At 41.4% G+C, this 18,877-nt stretch overlaps 1 protein-coding gene and 1 non-coding gene across 3 annotated transcripts in view; both read left to right on the top strand.

Annotated features, from left to right (window-relative positions):
* SYN1 (synapsin I) overlaps positions 1-18,877 on the top strand; it is a 44,702-nt gene that overhangs the window by 1,812 nt on the left and 24,013 nt on the right. For both annotated transcript variants that reach the window (XM_068532889.1, XM_068532890.1), the window contains exons 2-5: positions 9,445-9,502; positions 9,606-9,697; positions 11,349-11,505; positions 11,678-11,767. In XM_068532889.1, coding sequence (XP_068388990.1) covers positions 9,445-9,502; positions 9,606-9,697; positions 11,349-11,505; positions 11,678-11,767 — 397 coding nt within the window. The remainder of the gene's footprint in view (positions 1-9,444; positions 9,503-9,605; positions 9,698-11,348; positions 11,506-11,677; positions 11,768-18,877) is intronic.
* On the top strand, positions 12,054-12,160 carry LOC137757580 (U6 spliceosomal RNA). The gene has a single exon (XR_011072419.1). It is a non-coding gene; the product is annotated as a U6 spliceosomal RNA (small nuclear RNA).

Raw genomic sequence — 18,877 nt, 5'->3', positions numbered from 1 at the left:
CCTTTTCTTTTAATGGATCCAGTGAGCATTTAGCCATTGTCTGCCGGGTGCTCGATTCTAAATCACCTTCCCCCGAAGGCCTTTTCCTCTAATAGCTCCTGTGAGCATTGATGGAGTGCCTTCTGTGTGTTCTATAGTCACACCTCCTCCCCAAAGTGCCTTTCTTCCAGTGGGCCCAGTGAGCACGTATGCAGTACCTGTCGTGCGTAGGAAGCAGATTCCCCTTCTTTACTCCTAGGATAACCTGTGCCAATCATAAAGCCTCTCCCCAGGGTCCTTTCCTTCAATAAATCTAGAACCAAATTTAGAAGGGTTACCCTTTTCCCACTCCCTTCAGTATCGCTAGGATTCCCTCTCCCAATCTTAAGTCTATACCCCAAAGGGCCTTTTTTCTATTTAAGCCAGTAAACACTTACTGAGCACCTACTATATAAGAGCCATTCTCAACTTCCTCTTGCCAAGTTTGGAAGTTCCTGCCCTTGTCTCAGGAGCTCTCTCTCCAGGGGTCTCTTTCAGCCTGAATTTATTGAGTACCAGCTCTTTACTGGTTAGTCACCCCTCTCCCCAGGAACCCTTACCCAGAAGTCTTTGTCTCTATTCAGAGCTCTCTCTATTTATTCATTCTACAGATATTTATTGCATACTTTCCATGTGTAAGAGTATGGGAGGCATTTATTAAGCACTACTATATCCTAGGATGAACCCTCCTCAGTTCCCTTTCCTTCTAATCCCAACCACCAGCTGTATTCTCCATACTTTCTCCTCCACTCAGCCCCAACAATCTTTTAATGAACACTTACTGTATACTACTGAGAACCCCATATTCAGTGCCTCTTCTCCCCCTCCTGTAGCCCTAACTCCCCCTTCGACAGTCTCCATCCTGCCTTTCACACGACACAATCGAAAGCTCATGATGTGTACCTACTGTTTTCTGGCTAGGTTCCCTCCCCCACATAGCAGCCATCTTCCCAACTGCCCTTTTCCCCCAATTAATCCAAAAAGCATTTATCACTCTTTTACTGTGTCCTGTTCAAACAACGACATTCCCATCCCTGCAGCAGACTCCTCCACTCTCTTCTCCCTCAATCCATAAAGCATTTATTGAACACGTGTTGTAATTCCTTCACTAACACCCACTCACACAGATGCCATCTTCCTGGCTAAATTTGCTCCATTGAAGTCAACAAACCTTAATGAAGCCCCTGCTGTATACCGGTAACCACCCTCCTTTAGACTTCCCTTCTTCACTTCGACCCTCCAGGCAGGTCCTTTGCTGCCTTTTCCCTCGTTCCATCAAGCATTTATTAATTATCTACTGACTACTGACAAGGCCCTTCCCCTTTCCATAATCACAACTCCAGTGTTTTCCACTTTTTTCTTCGAACTTGTCTAGCGAGCATTTATTGAGCATCTGCTGAATTCTGTGAACAATTCTTCCCTTCCACTTCTGTATCCCAAAAGCCCTCCTTTATCCCAGCAGCCACTCCAGTCTTCTCTTCCAATCAACCTAGCAACCATTTCTTTAGTGTCTGCTGTAGGTGGGGTGGGATGGGCAAAGGGAGAGAGCCTGTGTACACCAGGTTCAGTGTGAGGAATAGAGACCTCTGCATCACCAACTTGCAGACATTCAGAAGCACGCAAGCTTAGGGATTTCAGCCTGGAATAAAGGAGGAGTTGTGCAAACTCTGTAATGGATTGTACACCTAAGCACAGTCTGATGCCTTTCCCACCAAACCTCACCACTCTCATTCCTTCCTGGGTCTTGAGCCCTGTGTGGTTTAAAGTTGCAGACTCAGAGTTGAGACTCGTCACCTCTTTCTACAGATAATTTAGTCCAGTGTTTTTTCGGCTGTGGGTCACCTCTTGGCTTGTGACCAGCATTTCATTCTCTTCATGAAATGAAAGTAGAACTATGATACATGATCATATTGATACATAAAAATAGTAACAAAGTATATTGCACATAGTAAGTGGAATTATTATTTAGTGAAACTGTCACTCCAACAAGAAATGTAATCAATAATGTATACCATATATATTATGTCTATTCTCTAATACATTTGTTATATAATGAGTTTATAGTATATAATACATATATATGTGTATGTTTTTCTTCATGAAATGGAATAAAATAGAATAGGAAATATCAGACTCCATTGCAAGTACTAAAGGTAATTATTTACTGAAACTTTCATTCTAATATATGCATATTTATACACATTCTAGATACTGTAACATAATATATAATATGCAATATGTTATATAAGACATCCTATATTAAATTTTCTGTACAACATTATATGTCTTATATAATATATATTAGGATGGGTTATTATGTAAATATGTATATAGTGGGTTATATATTTCTTCTTGTGGCTTCTTTTCTTAGACTTTCCTGGAAGCAGACCCTGAGACTCTGAGATTTGTGTGCAGATTGATCGGAGAGAGCTCTTGGGAATAACACGTGTTGCAGGGGAGGAGTGGGGGAAGCAGGATTTGGCAGAAGGAAAGGCTGAGCTGTGATGCTTCACAACAGTTGTCCCAGCCGATCATCTGGGGAGCTCTGGAGCTGGGATGACCCTTCAGAGTTGTCCCAGTTGAGATGGGGTGGCCAGGCTTTTGTAGTCCTGCATCAGTCAGTCACTGGCTGCAGGCTGCCCTCTGGGAGGAGGCATAATCTTGCGGAAGGTGAGTCCCTGCTTCAGGGGGCAGTTCCCAGTGACGGACAGCACTGTGAGCCTTCAGCAGCAGGTGTTCCCAGAAGCTGGGGGACAGAAGTGACAAGAAGGAGGAGTGTGAAGATCTGGGTGGAGCGCACAGCCTACCCCCTGGGCTGCTCAGATTCACTTGCTTTTTAGAAGTAAGTTCACCCCATCTGGGAACAGCGTCTCCAGGATTCTAATTGATCTTGTTTTCTGGGGGACACTTGAAAGAGCACAGTTAGTTGGACAAACTACAGCCTCCACTGCCATAGTTGATAAATGTGGCATAAGTAAATGATGCATTGTTTCCTTCCTCTCCCTCACATTCTAGATTCCCCTCACCCTCGGCTAGCACCCCCCTTGGTCTCAGTGGCTTACCTGGTGAGTGATCCGTTCCCTCATCCTTGAGGGATCCCTGAGCTCCTGGTCCCCATCCCCTCAGACTGTGGCTGCTGTACTCGTCCATTTGCCATCAATGTTAAGCAAGGAGTACCGACAGATGCCCAAGCAGATCGCCTGGGGGCCAAACATATTCCTCCCTGCCCCCACTGTGTAACAGCAACCCTATCTCCTCCTGATGATTAGGGTCACGTGCCCCTGCCAAGACAGTGACTCGTCTTCCTTTCCGTTGGCATGAGAAACCTGAAGCGTCCAGGTAGCAGTCAAAGCTTAGAAGGTAATGGGATTCTTGCTGTGTCCCCTGGTAGCAGTGTTCCCCCTTGGAAAACCAGGACCTCTAACCTTGCAGAACCCTGAGGGAACAGGAAGCACACATTCCAAAAGTGGATCACTGGGATTGATGGTAAGCCGGGCCACTCCTACTTTCACCTCCGAGTCTCCAGACAGGTGTATTCTACCTCTAAAGAGCACAGCACAAACAACAGATTTAGCGTGTACCCTGTGTTTTGGAGGATGGTATCCCATTCCTGCACGGTATCACCTCCAAGCTTAGGTCTTAGCTGTGGCTACACCAGGTTGTTCTATCACTCTCTCAGGCCAGCAGCTTCTGGGTGGCGCGGTATATAATGTCATCAGTTGATTCCATGGTCGTGGGCTTACTTTTGCACCTCCTTTGCTGTAAAGTGTGTCCTTCAGTTTGATGCAATGTTATGTGGGATCCCATACTGGCGGATCAAATATTATGTAAGCCCTTGGACAGGGTTGCTGGCTAAGGTCCTGTAGTCAGGAAAGACAAACCCATATATAGAATATTCCAGTCAAAATCAGTCATTACTCTTTCCAGAGTGGAAGGAGCCCAGTGTAGTCAGTTCGCCATGGAGTGGCCGGTTGGTCTTCTCGAGGGATGGTGCTGTGTCAGGGACTCAATATTGGTCTCTGGTGCTGGCAGGTTGGACATTCAGCAATAATGCCGTAGGCCTCACATGCTGCCTCTATCTCTGTTACCCTTGCCACTTCATACGTGTGCCCATCTGCCAGCACTGGCTGATTCTAGAAGCTGGCTGACATCATTTGGCTGAGTCATTCTGTCTACCTGGTTGCTTAGTGCCACTTCCAGGGTGGATGCTATCTGATGGGTGTAAACACACAGTACAAATATCTTCACTCCTCACTCCGTTTCATCTCCACTCCCGTATGTCCACCCACATTTCGGTGTCCCAGACCTCCTTTTCCTGATCTTCCAATATTGTTCATTCAAGGCCTCTGTCTAATCAGCCAAGCCATTTACCACTGCCCATCAGTGAATATGTATTCGAATCTTGGGTCACTTCTCTTTCCCCACAAAATAGATGACCAGGTGCACAGCCCAAAGCTCTGCCCATTGGGAGCTTTGCCACTGTTTTTCAAGACCACTCTGAGTGGGGCTATAGCATCGTCATTGTCCATTTTTGGCTTCCACCCACGTACCAAGCCAACTCATTTGTGAACCCAGCTTAGGCTTTTTCTTCCTTCATCTGCTGGTTGTAAGGTGTTCCCTTAGTGAGCTGAGGGAGGCATTAACACACAGTGTGGATGACACGGGCATCCGGGTTACTTGCTCAGGCAGCTTGCATGGTCCTGCCTGGGGTCGATCCTGGCTCCTGGGCCCATCTGACTTCATTACTTGGTGGGCCTGGCAGGACCCAGCTCATAATAGGCACCAGGATACGTGGTCCCTTGGTACCCCACGGTCAAGCATTCTGTCTCTCTCGGGGCCCAGTACTGCACCAGGATTTGTTTCTCAAAAACTGTGTAATTCTCTGCTGCAGATGGCATGGCCTTGCTCCAGAACCCCAGAGGCCTCCCACTCAGGCATCCCGTAAGCTGCACACTGCATTTTCCCCACTATCCAGTATCGTAGGATCTGCCAGATCATATGACCTGAGTGGCAGGACTGCTCACACCACGGCCTGGACCTGCTCAGGGCTGGCAGCCTTATGTGTCACCTGAAATATGGATCGGAACAGTATTTCCAGGTGTGGAATATGCTGCCTCCAGAACCTAAAGAGACCTCTCACCTGAACCTGAAGAGGCCTTCCTCATGGTGGAAGGTGCAAGATGCAATGCTCTGCGCGATTATTTGGAGGGGCTGTCCTGGCATACCTTGGCCCACTGAATCCCTAAAAATCGCACTAATGGGCAGGACCCTGAGTCTTTTCAGGGTTTATCTCCCACCCTCTGGAGTGCATGTGTCTTATCAAGGCAATGTGCTAACCATCTCTTGCTCATCTTGGCCAATCAATATGATGTAATCGATATAGTAGTCCAGTGTGGTATTCTCTGGGATGTACAGATGGTCCATGTCCTCTTGGACTATATGATGACATAGGGTGAGAAAGATAACATAGCCCTATGGCAAGACCATCAATGTATATTGTGGTCAGTCTCATGTGAGTGTGAAATGTCTCTGATCCTCTCTTCTGATCAGAATAGAAAAGAAGTCATTCACTAAATCAGTGCCCACCTGCCGTACCTGAGATCCTTTAATTTGCTCCAGCAATGAGAGCATGACCAGTACAGCAGCTTCAATCAAGGCTACCACTTGGTTGAGCTCGCAGTAGTCTACATTCTTTAGGATCCATCCAGCCTCCTCAGGGCCCAAACTGGTTAATTCAGTGGAGATATGATGGGACTGACACCCCTGCGTCCTTTAGCTCTTTCAGAGGAGCACTAATTTCCACCATCACCTCTAGGATAGATACAATATTGTCTTTGATTTACAGTTTTGATCAGGGGAGGGGGGTATAATTTCTGAGGCATGCATTTGAACTTCCCCACTACCATAGCTCTGCCCCGGCAGGCCAAGGAACTCATGTAGGGGTTCTGAAAACTACAGATATGTCCATTCCAATTATGTATTTGTGAGCTGGGGAAGTGACCACTAGGTGGACCTGTGGACCCAACGTACCCACTGTGAGCAGGACCTGGGCCAGGACTTCATTTATGACCTTATGTCCACTGTGCTTCTCAACATGGCTGGTGCCACTCTCACCAACATATTCATCATTTTGTAAGTCGGGTATATCCTCTGGGCCCTCCCATAGAATATAGTCAGCTGGTTGGTTTTCCAGACTTAAGTAGTGTATCTCCTCTAATACATTTGCTTCTCTGAGCCCTTTGATCCTTTCCTCCACAATCTGCCATGGAAGTCTGGTATTTCTGCTTCACTTGGTGTGGTCCACTGTTTTTTCCAAGCTTCCACAAGTCATCCAAAATTGTATCAGCAACATTTCCTAGAGTCCTTGCCGTGGTTTTAAGTTCTGTGTCCTGGGAGAGTGCTCCAAGTTCATGCTTCACTCCCTTGGTCCACTGTCCTCAGCATCCAGTCTCAGGCATGCTTTCCCAGCTCCTGCTGATACATGTTAGTCAGATTCTTCAGCTTCTGTATATCATTCCTTTCCTTCCTTTGCAAGCTTAGAACCTCTCCAGTCAGGTTGTGCTAGGATTTGACCCTGGTTATTGATGGTTGCCAAGAGGGGAAGGGAAGTTGATTCTGAAAGGGGTAAGAATTGTTTTATAAGACACATGCTTCGTTCGAGGCCTCTGCATTATTTTCAAGCACAGGGAAGGTCTGTATTCTAACAAGGAATGGGCTACTCCAGCAGACCCAGTGGGTTCAGGTGAATCTGTAAGTTCAAGGTGTTACATGCATCTTTCCAGATATCCCCATCACAATCTCAGGGCTCCACTCCTGTCCTTTTAGGGCCCTGAGCATGGCATAGGAGATGTACTGGGCCTGGGAATTCAACCTTCTCTGAAGTTCTACTACACTTACAGTTAGGTCCTAAGTCTGATCTTCTCCTCTGTCTGCCCTCTGGTTGCAGAAGATTGGGGTTTCCTTAAATACAGCCAAGGAGGTCTTCTGCCTTTTACATTTTGCTTTGAATTGGTGATCATTCACCCTGAGCATGTCATATCTTTCTTCAGCTAATCAATGGTGTTTAGCGAATAGTCATCCAAGTCTGGTTACCATTTCCCTCACACCTCCCTAGTACCAGGAATATTTCACCAGCTAGTGCATCCCCTTCCACTAGTATCTCATTACAGTCCACCATCAGTTAAAGTTCCTGCTGCTTCAAAACCCCGTGGGCCTGCACTATAATTCTCCCACTCAGGAGAATCAACTCCACACTGCATCTTTTCTCACTACAGACATCTCCAGCATCATAGGGTTTGCCAGATCATATGGTTCAAGTGGCATCCTGCTTGCACCACAGCCCAGACATGTCACAGGGCGCTTTGTGTTGCTACAGCACGTCAGGGACTATTGTGGTCCACCCCCACAAATGATGCTTCCTTATTGCCTGCTGGCTGCTGGGTGGCCCAGCTCCAGAAAGGCAGTAGAGTCTTCTTTGTAGTTTGACTTCTCTGGCCCACTGTTTTAGGTTGGGGTCTCTGAAAACAGATTTTGAGGCAGAGAATTGCATGCACAGGCTTACTGGGGAGTGCCTTTGGAATCAGCACCTGTAAGGAGGGCAAGGTTGAGCAGAGGGAGAAGTGGGTCCACAATGCGGTAGCATCCAAGGCCTCAGCTGATCCTAAGGGGGAGCTCTAGAGCTAGGATGGTCCTTCAGAGTCAGCCTATATTGAGGCAAAGAGGCTGGCCTTTGTACTCACTCATAGACCAGATATCAGCCATGGGCTGCCAGAAGCGAGTATAACCTTGGCCAAGGAAGTTCCCTGTGACAGAAGACAATTCCCAAGGGGACACAGCTGTGATCTTTCAACAGCTGATATTCAGGGTGCATTGGCCCTGAAGAGGAGATCTGAGCAGAACACCACAGTATCCACTACATTTATGGTCAAAAAAGTGAGATAGTCTATACTCATCATTTTCATTTATTTATTTATTTATTTTTCCATTCATCTTATTTTTTTATTTTTATTTTTTAAATTTTTTATTGGAGTATAGTTGATTTATAATGTTGTGTTAGTTTCAGGTGTACAGCAAAGTGAATCAGTTATACATATATCCACTCTTTTTTAGATTCTTGTCCCATATAGGTCATTACAGAGTACTGAGTAGAGTTCCTTGTGCTATACAGTAGGTCCTTACTAGTTATCTATTTTATATATAGTAGCGTGTATATGTCAATCCCAAACTCCCAATTTATCCCTCCCCCCCCTTTCCCCCTGGTAACCATAAGTTTGTTTTCTACATCTGTGATTCTATTTCTGTTTTGTACATAAGCTCATTTGTACCATTTTTTTAGATTCCACATATAAGTGATATCATGTGATCATCATCATTTTCTAAATGAAAAATGCACAGGTCTAAGAGATTCTCTTCCAACATCTGTGAGGGGACAGTGTCAGTGATGGAGTAGGGGGTAGGAGGGAAGAGGGAGAGAGAGGAGAAAATAGCTGTGCTTGGGGTCTTAGGGGTATGTCAGTGAAATCACTAGGGCTGGTTGTGCTGTGTATATCAGAGACCCTGATTGTGTGCATGTAGGCAATCCCAGGAGTGGCTCCTCCCCTCAGCCTTCTTCTACGGGAAACCTGATTGGGGATGAGCTTCTGTCTGTGGAGAAGCCTGTCAGGAAGGAATCCTGGGCCTGGGGGAGAAGCCCATCTGGGAATGGGCCCAGGGACAGTGACTTAGCAGTTCGTGATGTGTCTACTGCTGTTCCTACGCCTCTCCCCTCCTGTGGCTTCCCCTCATCCTCAGCTGCATTCCTCCCCACCCTCATCATGGCTGACTCTGGCTTCTATAGAACCCCCACCGGCCTGCACCCCTCAATCTGCTCCTCCTTTTCTAATGCAGCTGCCCACTCATGGCTGCTGTGTCCCTCTCAGTGCACAACTACACATGGTGAATGTGTTCTTCCTTGGGAAAGGGCTAGAAAGCAGAGAGATGCTTCAGGCCACACAAGCAGACATAGGCGCTGACGCATGCCTGGGCACACTCCATATATATATATCCCCTAAGGTTCTTTGCCATTTACAAACCTCCATGCAGTTTCAAAGTATGTTACACTTTACAAAGCACTCCTTGTTTTGCAAAGCTTTTCAGATAGCAGTATGACAAGCAGACCATGCTTTGGGAAATGCCTGCTCTCTGTGTTTTAAGAACTTGTTTTATAGTTTGCAATGTCCTTTGACATTTACATACCTCCACAAGGATTACAACAGACTTCATTGTTCACAAAGAACTGTTAGGTTTTTCAAAGTATTTCAACAATTATAAATCACATTATAGTTTCTCTAGTGGCACTGGAGGGGCAAAGGGGTCAAAGGACCAGCCTGGGTTTTGTCTTCCTGAGATTTGGAGCATTGACGGATGTGCTCTGCTTTTCCTCTTCAGGGCGAAATACTTCAAAGGGAAAAAGATCCATGGAGAAATTGACATTAAAGTAGAACAGGTTAGTTCGGGCAGGTGGACATGGGGGTCAACTGTCCAGACTGCAAACTGAGTGGTCTTTTTTGTGTGATGTGAGTGAATCCCTGATTTTTTTTCCTTCCCAGGCTGAATTCTCTGATCTCAACCTCGTGGCTCATGCCAATGGTGGATTCTCTGTGGACATGGAAGTTCTTCGGAATGGGGTGAAGGTTGTGCGGTGAGTGTAAAAAGGTTACCTTGGTGTTATGGGGGAAGCATAAGGGCTCCCTTAGAGCTGAGGGAGAGTCCCCACCTCCCCTCTCATCCTTCTGTGAGCAAGAACTTAGGCACGTTGCAATAGCCAACCTAAGTATCCATCAACAGGTGAATGGATAAAGAAGTGATACACACACACACATACACACACACACACACACATGGGATGTTATTCAGCCATGAGAAAGAAGGAAATCCTGCCATTTGTGACAACATGGTTGGATCTTGAGGACATTACGCTAAGTGAGATAAATCAGACAGAGAAAGAGAAATACTGTATGCTATCACTTATATGTGGAATCTGAAAGAGCCAAACTAATAGAGACAGAGAGTAGAAAGGTGATTGCCAGAGGCTAGGGGGTGGGGTGGAAGAATAGGAGAGATGTTGTTTAAGAGTACAAACTTGCAACTGGTAGATAAATAAATCCTAGAGATCTAATCCACAGTACGGTGGATACAGACAATAATATTGTATCATAATCAGCAAACCTGCTAAAAGACCAGATCTTAATTATTCCCACCATGAAAAAGGAAATAATTATGTGACATGGTAGCGGTACTAACTAATGCTACAATGGCAATCATATTATAATATGCAAATGTATCAAATCAACATGTTGTACACCTTAAACTTATGCAATAATTGACATATAGCATGCCAATTATATTCCAATTTTTAGAAAAAGAACTTAGGCACAGAATGTAAGGAGATAGCTTCTCTTCTGGAGAAGAGCCAAGGATCCCAGAAGACCACAAGCCAAACTTCTCAGTTATTGGGTTGGCCAAAAAGTTCATTCGAGTTCTTCCATAACATCTTACAGAAAAATCCAAACGAACTTTTTGGCCAACCAAATATTGATTCAACAAACATTTCTTGAGCATCTACTGCATGCCAGGTGCTGCTCTCAGCATTTTACATTCAACAAATATTTACTGAGTATCTATTGTGTGCCAGGAGCTGTTGTACATGCTGAGGTCCTGGCAGTGAACAAAACAGACCCCAAAAAAGACAAAAAATCCCTCTGCTCTCATGAAGCTTACATTCTACTGTGGGATACACACAATAAACAAATAAAGAAGAAAATTCAAAGTGCTAAGAAAAAAATATCAGCAAAGGGATATAGGGATTGGTGAAGGGATTGGGGAAGGGTCTGCTGTTTGGTTGGGGGTAGACCAGTAGTGTGAGAGACATTTGAGAAAAGACCTGAAGGAGGTGGAGGAGTGGTGCATGTAGAAATCTAGGGAGGAAGCGTTTCAGGCAGAGGGAATAGCCCATGTAGAGGCTCTGAGGCTGGAATTTATTCTGGGCAGCATCCTTTGTGGACAGAAGTAGTCTGAGAGATTGTGACCGGGAGCTGTGAGAGCTGAGCGGGCAAGTTGCAAGCTCACCTTGGTGAGGAGAGGAGCAGGCAGGAAAGGCTTAAGAGGGCCACCAGATGAGGAAAGGGTAGGAAGGGCACATGTGGTGGAGGGAACAGCTTGTGTATGTGGCTGAGGTGAGAAACCACTGTGTAGTTTCTAGGAGCTGTGGAGATTTCAAAACTTGACCTTTATTCTAAAGGCGGTGGGGAGCTTCTGGGAGGACCATCCACACTCTACCCTTGCCACCCCAGGTCTCTGAAACCAGACTTCGTGCTGATCCGCCAGCATGCCTTCAGCATGGCACGGAATGGAGACTACCGCAGTTTGGTCATTGGGCTGCAGTATGCCGGAATCCCCAGCGTTAACTCTTTGCATTCTGTCTACAACTTCTGTGACAAGCCCTGGGTGGTAAGTGACAGGAAGGGTGCTACTGGCAGAGGGAACAGCTCATACATGCATGCGGGAGCTTGAAACCACTGTGATCTGGGGGAACGGAGGAAGTTTGGAAGCTTGGAGTCCCAGCTTGGAGACTCCCTCCAGGTAAAGGGACTTGCTGACCCGTCTCTCCTGACTCTCATAGTTCGCTCAGATGGTTCGACTGCACAAGAAACTGGGGACAGAGGAATTCCCTCTAATCGATCAGACCTTCTACCCCAATCACAAAGAGATGGTGAGTCTGGGGAAAGGGAGTGAGCTGGAAGGAAAGGCATCATGCCTATTGCAATAGTATTGCCAATGGATGTATTACCAGTGGTATGCTATCAGAGAGTGCAGCCGGCACATGCACATGGAGGGCGACGTTGCTTCGTGATAGGGTTTATTACTACCAGGAATTTACTTATGTTGTTACAGGTGTGATTAAATCATTGATCCTGTTATAGTATCTATTCTCACCAGTATTAAAAAACTGATTTCTAATGTAAATTAACAGAATTAATGTAATGATTCAGATTATGGTGCTCACTTCGGCAGCACATATACTAAAATTGGAACGATTCAGAGGAGATTAGCATGGACCCTGCACAAGGATGACACGCAAATTCATGAAGCGTTGCATAATTCTAAGATCCCACATGCCTCACGGCCAAAATACCAAAACATAAAACAGAAGCAATATTGTAACAAATTCAATAAAGACTTAAAAAATAATGATGCACATCAGATTATGTTACATATACAAATCAAGTCATTGTTACTAACATTACCAATTATTCCTCCTGATAGAAATGTTAATAGTGTTTCAAATTAGGATTGCCAATAAAAATTATCAGTAGCAGTGTTAAAAATTAGATTGTATACAAATAGAAAATTGGATTGTCGGCTACTTTTACCACAAATATAATCACTAATATTACAAATTATACCCAGTATTACAAATTACTGTTACTGATAAAAAATTGTGAGTACCAATGTTATGAATTAAATTATAGTTCCTAATAGAAGTTGATAATTATTACTAGTACCATTGAAGATTATAACTATTATTACAAATTATTATCAATATTATAAATTATGCTCTAATATAAATTATAAGTCCCTGTTTTGAATTATATTACACTTAATAATAAAAATTGTATTATCATTACTAATATCATCAAATATTACAACTAAGGTTACAATTTATTACAGTGTTACAAATTAAGATCATCAATATAAGTGAGTAGTACCTATGTTGTGAATTAAGTTATAATTACTAAAAGAAATTAAACTATTAGTACAAACATTGTAAAGTACTGTTACAAATTACTGCCAATGTTACAAATTAAGATTACTAATATAAATTATGAGTACCTATGTTTTGAGCTATCCTACAGTTACTAACAGAAATCATTATTAATATGGTTAACATCCAATTGATATCATAAATAATTACTAACATTAAAGTTATGTTTACTAGTATAAGTTATGAGTACCACAGTTATGAATCAGGTTTTAGTTACAAATAGAAATTGGAAAAAAAAAAAGAAATTGAATCACCATTACCAATGCCATCAAGTTTTATAACTAATTTGAGAAGTTTTTTACAATGTTACAAATTATGTTTACTTATATAAATAATCATCACCAGTTTTATGAATTAAATTACAATTAAATATCAGTATTGACCCAGCTTTACCAACTTAAATAAACATTGGTACTAATATTAAAAATTCTTACAAGTATTACAAATTATGGTCACTGATATAAGTCAACAGTGCTATGAATTAAGTTTACCAACAGATGAAGATCAAATCATTAGTTCTTAGGAAACCAACTTTGTTTATCATTATTATTATTTTACATTCACTGAGAGATAGTATAGCTGACTATGGTTAAGAACATGGACCCTGTAGTCAGAATTTCTGTGTTGTAATCCTAACTCCACAACTTATTAGCTTCCGAACATAAGAAATGTTAGTTAAATGCTCTGTGCCTCAGTTTTCCCATCTGTAAAATATGGGTAATAATAGTTCCTGCCTTATAGAGTTAATGTGAGAATTAAATTATTTAATGAACATAAAGTGGTTACAACAGTGCATCTGACATTTATTAACTGCTACCTAAGTGTTGATGAAGTTCCCTTCTATTCTTTATTTGTTGAAGTGTTTTTATCATGGAAGGATGCTGGACTCTGTCAAATGCTTTTTCTATGTTTTTTGATATGATACGGCTTTTTGTCCTTTATTCTATGAATATGGCGTATTACCATATTGATTTTCATGCAAATTGAGCCACACTTGCATTCTTGGGCCAGATCCCACTTGGTCTGACATATAATCCTTTTTATATGCTATGGGATTCAGTTAGTATTTTGTTGAAAATTATGGTATCAATAATCATAAGGGATATTGATCTGTAGTTTTCTAATGATGTCTTTGTCTGGTTTTGGTATCAGGGTAATAGTAGCCTCATAGAATGAAATGGACAGTGTTCCCTCCTCTTCTATTTGTAGGAAGAGTTAATGAAAGATTAGTGTTTATTTTATTTTTAATATTTAAATTTTTAAATTTTTGTATTTTTTTGCTGTGCCGTGCGGCATGTGGGATCTTAATTCCCCGACCAGGGATCAAACCCGTGTCCCCTGCAGTGGAGGCGTGGAGTCTTAACCACTGGACCTCCAGGAAAGTCCCTAGTGTTAATTTTATTTTAAATGTTTGGCATACTTCACTGGTGAAGACATCTGGTCCTGGGTATTTCTTTGTAGGAAGTTTTTTTTTTTTTTAAATACTAATTCAATCTCGTCACTTATCGTAGGTCTATTCAGATTTTCCATTTCTTCTTGAATTAGTTTTGGGAGTTTGTGTCTTCCTAGAAATTTGTCCATTTCAACTAGGTTTTCTAATTTGTTGGCATAGAATTGTTCATAGTGTTCTCTTATAATCCTTTTTATTTCTTTAAGGTCAGTAGTTATGTCTCTTTCATTCCTGATTTTAGTAATTAGTTTTCTCTTTTTTAAAATCTTAGTTTAAATAAATAAATAAATAAATAAATAAATAAATAAAATAAAACCTTAGTCTAAATGTTTGCTTATTTTGTTGATCTTCTCAAAGAACCAACTTTTGGTTTCATTGATTTTCTCTATTGTTTTTCTATTCTCAACTTCATTTATTTCCACTCTAATCTTTATTACTTCTTTCTTTCTGCTTGCTCTAGTGTTTGTTTTTGTTTTTTGTATAGTTTCTTAAGAAGATTAGGTTATTGATTTGATATCTTTCTTCTTTTTAAATGTAGACGTTTACGGCTAAAATTTCCCTATAAGCAATTTTTGTATGTTGTCTTCATTTTCATTCATCTCAAAGTATCTTCTAATTTTCATGGTGAGTTCTTCTTTGACCCATTGGTTATTTAGGAGTGTGTTGTTTACTTTCCACATATTTGTGAATTTCCCAAATTTCCTTCTGTTATTGGTTTCTAATTTCATTCAGTTGTGGTCAGAGAACATACTTTGTATGTTTCAGCTCTTTTACATTATTGAGATTTGTTTTGTGTAACATATAGTCTGTCCTAGAGAATGTTCTATGTACACTTGAGAAGAACATGTATGCTGCTGTTGTAGGATGGAATGTTCTATAGATGTCTGTTAGGTCTAGTTGGTTTATAGTGTTGTTTGGGTCTTCTCTTTCCTTGTTTATCCTCTGTCTAGTTGTTTTATCCATTATTTAAAGTGAAGTATTGAAATCTCCAACAATTATTGTTCTTTTGCTTTTTTTATTTTTTGGCTGCATTGGGTCTTTGTTGCTGTGCATGGGCTTTCTCTAGTTGCAGCGAGTGGGGGCTACTCTTCATTGTGGTGCGTGGGCTTCTCATTGCAGTGGCTTCTCTTGTTGCAGAACACAGGCTCTAGGCACACGGGCTTCAGTAGTTGCAGCGCATGGGCTCAGTAGTTGTGGCTCACGGGCTCTAGAGCACAGGCTCAGTAGTTGTGGCGCACGAGCTTAGTTGCTCCGTGGCACGTGGGATCTTCCTGGACCAGGGATTGAACCTGAGTCCCCTGTATTGGCAGGCATATTCTTAACCACTGTGCCCCAGGGAAGTCCCAACAATTATTATTGAATTGTCTATTTCTTCCCTTCAGTTCTGCCTGTTTTTTTGTTTCATGTATTTGGGGCTCTGTTGTTAGGTGCATATATGTTGATAATTGTTATATCTTCTTGATGGAATGACCCTTTTATCAGTATAAAATGTCCTTTTTTTATCTCTCGTAACAATTTTTGTTTTAAAGTCTATTTTATCTGATGTTAGTATAGCCATTCCAGCTCTCTTTTGGTTACTATTTGCATGGTAAATCTTTTTCCATTCATTTACTTTCAAGTTATTTGTATCTTTGAATCTAAAGGGTGTCTCCTATAGACAGCATATAATTACGTCATGTTTTTCATCTATTTTGCCTATCTCTGCCTTTTAATTGGAGTGTTTAATTAATTTACATTTAATGTAATTACTGATAAGGTAGAATTTATGCTTGTAATTTTGCTATTTGTTTTCTATATTTCTTATGCCTTTTGTGTTCCTGTATTCCTCCATTAATGCATACTTTTGTGTTAAATAGATATTTTCCTGTGTGCCATTTTAATTCTCTTGTTGTTTCTTTTTCCATGTTTTTTAAAAAATTATTTTCTTTGTAGTTTCCCTGGGGATTACAATTAACATTTTAATTTATACCACTCTCATTTTAATTAAAAACCAATTTAATTTCAATAGTATTAAAAAAAACTTTGCCTTTTTATAGCTTTATTCCCTCACTCTGCCTTTGTGCTATTATTGTCATACAAATTACATCTTTACACATCATATGCCCATGAATATAGACTTATAATTATTGCTTGATGCAGTTATCTTTTAAATCAGATAGGAGGAAAAAAGCATTACAAATAAAAAATGCATTCACACTGTCTTTTATATTTATCTATGTAGTTACCTTTACAGGTGCTCTTTATTTCTTCATGTGAATGTGAGTTACTGTTTAGTGTCATTTCATTTCAGCCTGAAGGACTCTCTTAGTATTTCTTGTAGGAGAAGTGTGCTAGTGACAAATTATCTAAGTTTTTGCTTATCTGTGAATGTCTTAACTTTTCTTTCATTTTTGAAATATAGTTTTGAAGGATATAGAATTCTTAGTTGACAGTCTTTTTCCTTCAGTGCTTTGAATATGTTGTCCCACTGCCTTCTGGCCTCCAAGGTTTCTGATGAGAAATCAGCTGTCAGTCCTACTGAGGATCCTTTGTATGTGAAAAGTCACTTCTCTCTTACTACTTTCAAGATTCTCTCTTTGTCTTTCACTTTTATAGGTTTGCTTATGATGCGCCTAGATGTAGATCTCTATGAGTTTATCCCATTTGAAGTTCGTGAGCTTCTTTGATGTACAGATTAATCTTTTTCATCAGATTTGGGAGGTTTTCAGCCATTATTCCTTCAGATATTCTTTATTTCACTTTTCTCTTTTCTCTCTCCTTTTAGGACTCCCAGTATGTGTGTGTTGACATGCTTGTGGTGTTTCACAGGCCTCTGAGGCTCCAGTAATTTTGTTTATTGTTTTCTTTCTGCTCCTCAGATTGGATAATCTCAGTCGACCTATCTTCAAATTTGCTGATTCTTTCCTCTGCCAGCTCAAATCTACTGTTGAGCCCCTGTAATGAATTTTTCATTTCAGTTATTATGTTTTTCAATTCCAGAATTTCTATTATTTTATAATTTTTATCTCTACTGATAGTTTCTATTTGTTAGAACACCATTCTTATACTTTCATTTGGTTCTTTAGACATGGTTTCCTTTAGTTCTTTGAAAATATTCCAAGTAGTTGATTTATAGTCTATTAATTCCAACATCTGGACTTCCTCAGGGACAGTGTCTACTGACTGCTTTATTTTTCTGTGTTTGGGTCATACTTTATTGTTTCTTCGCATGTCTTATAAATTTTAGTTGAAAACTGAATATCTTAAATAATATAATGTGGCAACTCTGGAAATCAGACTCCCCCTCCTCCCCAGGGTTTGCTTTTGTTGTTCTTTGGGGGGTTTTTTAGGGACTTTCCTGAACTAATTCTCTAAAGTCTATATTCTTTGTCATATATGGTCATTGAAGTCTCTGCTTTATTAGCTTAGTGGTCAACTAATGATTGGACAGATATTTCTTTAAACACCTGGATCTAGTAAGTCTCCCAGCCTTTGCTGATGGGCTCTGAGGGCACGTTGGGGCATGCCTTCAATGTTTAGGCAGGCTGTTTACAACTTTGCCTTAGCCTTCACTTCCTGCCTGTGCAGAGCCTCAAGGTCAGCCAGAGATCCTAGGCATGCACACAGCATTATGCATATTTATGGCTTTCTAGATTCCTAGGAATATGTCAGAACTTTTCAAAGCCTCCTATGAACGTCTTATTACTCAGATTTTTCTGTTAAGTTTTGGTCAGCTTGTTGATTGTCTTAACTGTAATCGTTGCCTCAAACAGCTGCTGTGTTAAACAATTGCTGCTGATTATTTTTGAAAAGCACCCCCAAGAAAAACTGTTCACACCAGGTGGATTCTGAGTCAGGTCAAATAGACAAGTCTGGTGAATGGAGTTTTCTGGGGAAGTGCCATACAGGTCAAATAAAGATAGTTTCTGGGAATGGGGCTTTAGAGGAACTCCTACCCTGTTCTGCTTCCTCCATTGGCTGCTAGCCAGCCTGCTGTGTTTTCATCAGAATTGCAAGGGTATTGATTTTAAAATCTGTTGTGGAAGTGGGAAGAAGAGAATGGGAACAGGAAAAGTTCAAATGCCACAAAACTTACTGTTCTTAGTGAGATTCAGCCTTTTTCTTCAATAAATGCTTCCTGAATTATTGTAAACCTCTGGTCAGTTTCCAGAGTTCTGATAAAGTTGATTGTGACAATTTTTACCAATATTCTCATTGCTTTTATGGAGGAGAGGATTTTTATAGGCCCTTACTCTGGCATTTCTGCCAACATCACCTCCAGGCATATCTTATTCTTTCACAACCCTAGGATAATGGTATTTCAAAGCCAGGATCTGGGAGCTAGATGTACTCATTGCTACTGGAATGTCCTTGCTTCTAGATCCTCTCGTTGTGCAGAGCTTAGGAAATTTCATTATATATATATATATATATGAAATATATGCATATGAAATTTTATATATACATATATATGAAATTATATGAAATGTGTTCATACTGATATTTTTTGGGTTTTTTTTGGCTACACCATACGGCTTGTGAGATCTTAGTTCCCCAACCAGGGATCAAGCCTGGGCCCCCAGCAGTGAAAGTGCCAAGTCCTAACCACTGAACTGCCAGGGAATTCC

Source organism: Eschrichtius robustus, chromosome X (assembly GCF_028021215.1).
Source record: "Eschrichtius robustus isolate mEscRob2 chromosome X, mEscRob2.pri, whole genome shotgun sequence".
Classification (NCBI taxonomy): Eukaryota; Metazoa; Chordata; class Mammalia; order Artiodactyla; family Eschrichtiidae; genus Eschrichtius; species Eschrichtius robustus.
This window is presented reverse-complemented; position numbering and strand designations above follow the sequence as displayed.